A 4,133-nucleotide genomic window follows, 5' to 3' on the forward strand; every position below is an offset into this window, starting at 1 on the left:
CCTATGAATCCAATGAACAAAGTGCGCAGCTACTTCGTGCCACACGCCCAACAAGTACTACTCATCCTCACCCCGTGCGTGTGGAACGAAGCAAATATGCCCACACGTCCTGGCGCATCTACATGAGGTACCGGCGGGATGACGATTTAGGTGTCATCCGGGATGGCAGATGTAGTTATTCGGGATGGCAAATATGGTTGTAAAAGCATGGCAACTCTCTCTGTTTTGGTTAACTATAGTTGACATGTCTAATTTATGGTAGTTGCCGCGTGTAATCAAACCATAGTTGTTGTGGTGATTAACTACTTGCCACATATGGTCAAACAATAGTTGTCATGTATGTTTACCTAGTTGCCACGTGTGGTTAATCACAGTTGCCATGTATGTTTATCTGATTGCCACATACGCGCAACTGCAGTTGCCGTCTAGCAAACGAATCATAGTTGCCATGCGCGCAACTGCAGTTGCCATCCAACAACGCACAGTTGTCGTGTGGGCGAAAAGCAGCTCGTCCACACACGCGTTGGACTAGGTGGTGACTGTATGGGCAGAAACTAGTGCCCACACAGCGCAGCTGTCAACCGCGTGATGTGAGGCCTGTAGGCGACTTCTCCAACGCCCACACACCGGCCTTGTCCTGTGTGGCACGCGAAAACTGTCTCGGTGTGTTAAGATTCGTGCAAACTTAACTAGACGGTGATCTAGGCATGTGGGCGAGTTGTAATGTTGCCACGGGCGTGGGCGCTAATGTTTGAAGTTTTCTTCGTTTTTCGTCATTTGGACCCACCTGTTATTTTCCCTGTGCTGCTCCCGAGAAGAGCGCTGTGCGCCGCCGCATCTTGCCGTCCACCGCTCAACCGCCCGGCGCGCGCGCCACCGTTCCGCCTGTCGCATCCAGGTGTATTTCCGCTTGCTGGTGGACGCCCCCGACCCCCCAGCGTCCTTCACGGGTCGGCGGTTCATGGTCTTCCCGGCGCATCCGACCAGCGTGCTTGCAGTTGTCGGAGTTTCCTGCTCTGTTTGCCCGTCGGTATACCTATTCCGGCGTCGTTCCTAGATCTGTCCTTCCCTCTCCTAATCGGAGAGGAAACTGAAACGTACTACTACAGGTAGCCAGCTGCGGTGTAATCGGTTCGAGGGAGAGATAAAGTGCGCTACTTGAGTCCTGCTTTAAACTCATCCTTCCCTAGGAGTTTTAGGTTTCTCTCCTTGTAAGCTACAGATCTATCCAGGTCCACTGTTGCAGATTGGGGAACATCATAGTGGCCACTGGTCAGTGATCTGAAGATCAAATGGGCAAGAGATGGGTTATGGAGATGAGCCCCCAAGAAGCACGTAGATTCAAGCTCCGACGCCACAACAGCAGGCCGAAGACACGCCTGGACAATCTCCCGGAGGTATGGCTTTACCTGTGGACTGTGGTACACTAGGTCAACAATGACATTGCTAAGGAAAAGACATGAACTTTTAGTATTGTCCTCTTAAGTTACACAGACTCTTCAATTTTCTTTCCTATTCTTGTGAAAGTTTGTGAACGACATACCCAAAATTTAAGAAACTCAATAGTAGTAAGGATGATGATCGTTTTTCATCCAAATATCATTAACTTTAGAATTTTTTAAATGTGTGATTTTAAGAACAAGTAGTTTAGGAAAACTGCACCTAGGCAATTCCTATCAGAATTTTTTTGTAGAACATGTATATTTTAGGGGTAAAAGAATGATGCAGATTCTGTTCTTGCACGATTTTCATCCGCTGAGCATTCTATTATTCAAAGCACTATTTTCTCATCTATACTATATTCTACAGGATGTTATACAGAAGATACTATCACGCTTGCCTCTAAAGGAGGTGGTGCAGATAAGCACACTGTCGAGTGGGTGGAGACATGTCTGGAGATACCACCCAGATCTAATCTTCAGTGTTGAAAAATTGTTTGATGGCAAGGACAAGGGGGACCAAGAATTTGTTACTAGTGTCAATGATATCCTGAAGGATCACTACTGTACTGCTGTGAACAAGTTTAAGGTGAATTATGGACTCTCTGAAGAACACGGTGATGATCTTGATGGATGGCTCAGTTTTGCTGTTCTATCGAAGGCAAAGAACGTTGTTCTTGATCTACGCCCTCCACCCAAATGCCCGGACGATGTCTACAACTTCCCTCTGCATCTTTTTGATGATCGAAACAGCTCATGTGTGCTGTCTCTCCGACTTGTCTTAGTGTGCCTAAGGCCAGCTCTGAATTTCTGTGGCTTTGCAAACCTTCGATCACTCAAATTGCATAGGGTTTATGTATCGAAGGGCCTCCATTGCATGCTCCCACACTGTGCTGTCCTTGAGTGGTTAAGTCTAACAGACTGTTTCATGCCTTCCTTCACCATGTCTGAGCCACTAGACCACCTGCAGTATGCTTGTATTCAGAATTGCAGCCTACAAAGCATGGAACTGCATGCACCAAATCTCACAGTATTCAATTATTCAGAGCAGGATGTGCCGATTGTGCTTGGCAAATTCCACAAGCTGACAAAGGCAAAAATTGAAGTATTATCAGATTCTGACAATCTAGACTACACTTTTAGTCATCTTGTTCGGGCTATGTCTAATGTGGAGGAAATCTCCCTTAGAATTCATATCGAAAATGAGGTTGGTTTCATTTTGAGCACTTTCTGAGTAATTATAACTAAGACAATAGCTATGTCTGTTTCTCTGTTACTGCACCAGCTTCTTGCAACTTTAGAACCTGGTGCTCATTAATATTTATATTTATTTCCAGGCACGACAGTTCATGACAGACAGCCGATGTGATTTTATTAATCTGAGGCATCTCAATATAGAGGTTTTGGTGGACAGAGATCCAGGTTGTTCAAGTGGGATTCTTCGTTTGGCTTCTCTATTGGAACTAACTCCCTCTCTTGAAGTGTTCAATTTGCATGTGAGTTACAGTCTTAAGTTTGCTTGTACGTGTTTTTTGTCGTTTTTGCTTTCTCCTTTATCCTCTGGGCATACCATTTGTATGAAGCTCTTAATAAGTAGATTCCCCCCCAGACGGCATCTATTATGCTTATGAAAGTGATTGAACATTGAAGAGCTTACACCAGAATAATGGGAATATTTTTGGCCCTTGCAGGTGTTGTTTAATTCTAGCCTGCGATACAATGGTGGTGGTGATGCCACGAAGACTTCAGGCCACAAACTTAGACATCTCAAGAGGGTATACATGTCAGGATTTGCTGATCCCCGGGGCCAGTTGGAGCTCGCGTGGTATATCCTCCAGCACGCCACCGCTCTCGAGCGCATGGTCATTGATCCTGACGTGAAGACTCGTTTCGGCTCGCACCGTGCAGTTGAGGGTGGGCAACTATTCCAGGATCTCCTGGCAAAATACTTGCTTCTACCCAGATTTCCAGAGGTCCTGACTGTTTTGAGGGCACCACCGCCAGGGCATCAGTGACCTGGATGGCCATTCGTCCAGCTGGGCTGGTTTATTTTAGGGAGAAGTATAATTTCCGTCCTTCAACTCTTTTAAAAGTATAGAAATCGTCTCTCAACTTCAAAATTAGCAAAACTTAGTCCCTCAACTTTTAAAACCGGAGAAGTTATGGTCCGGTCCTGGGCATCGAACGTGGCGGAGCCGCTTGCTTCTGCTCCTCTGGCGTTCGTCGGGACTGGCCAATTGCTGATGTGGCCGGGCGGCAGCGGGATCTCAGCATGTAAAATTAGTTGAAGCATATGCTATACAAGGAGTGATGCATACGTGCTTATAAGACATGTGGTTGAGATACGGTTGGTTGGCTACTTGATCTCTACGATATATACACAGCCTGTACAATTTTCTATACAAGATAATCTAACTCAACCGGCCCACGAGATTAAGGTACAACACACGCAGGAAAAATATCAGGTGCTCCACATGCTTCAACTTAAAAAAACAATTTTAAATGTTTTAAAAAATCTGAAAAAAATATGAATGTTCACAAGGAATGTGATTACAACTCCTAAAAATTTCAGGTTCAGAGAGAGTTCCTCAATCATATGTGGTTCACAACAGCAACTTTTTAGTCTCGTAGCCGGCCGGGCTACTAGCAGTGGATCAAGGGTGCCCGCGCGCGTCGTCGAGCAGGCGATCCAGC

General features: G+C 45.9%; 1 protein-coding gene across 1 annotated transcript; it reads left to right on the plus strand.

Annotated features, from left to right (window-relative positions):
* The first annotated feature begins 788 nt into the window (after nucleotides 1-788).
* LOC123166444 (putative F-box/LRR-repeat protein At3g28410) lies at nucleotides 789-3,813 on the plus strand. Its single transcript, XM_044584248.1, has 4 exons — nucleotides 789-1,397; nucleotides 1,810-2,646; nucleotides 2,777-2,935; nucleotides 3,131-3,813. Exons 1-4 carry the CDS (start codon nucleotides 1,293-1,295, stop codon nucleotides 3,452-3,454), a joined length of 1,425 nt encoding a protein of 474 aa, XP_044440183.1. The 5' UTR covers nucleotides 789-1,292; the 3' UTR covers nucleotides 3,455-3,813.
* The last annotated feature ends 320 nt before the right edge of the window (nucleotides 3,814-4,133 follow it).

This window comes from Triticum aestivum, chromosome 7D (assembly GCF_018294505.1).
Source record: "Triticum aestivum cultivar Chinese Spring chromosome 7D, IWGSC CS RefSeq v2.1, whole genome shotgun sequence".
NCBI lineage: Eukaryota > Viridiplantae > Streptophyta > Magnoliopsida > Poales > Poaceae > Triticum > Triticum aestivum.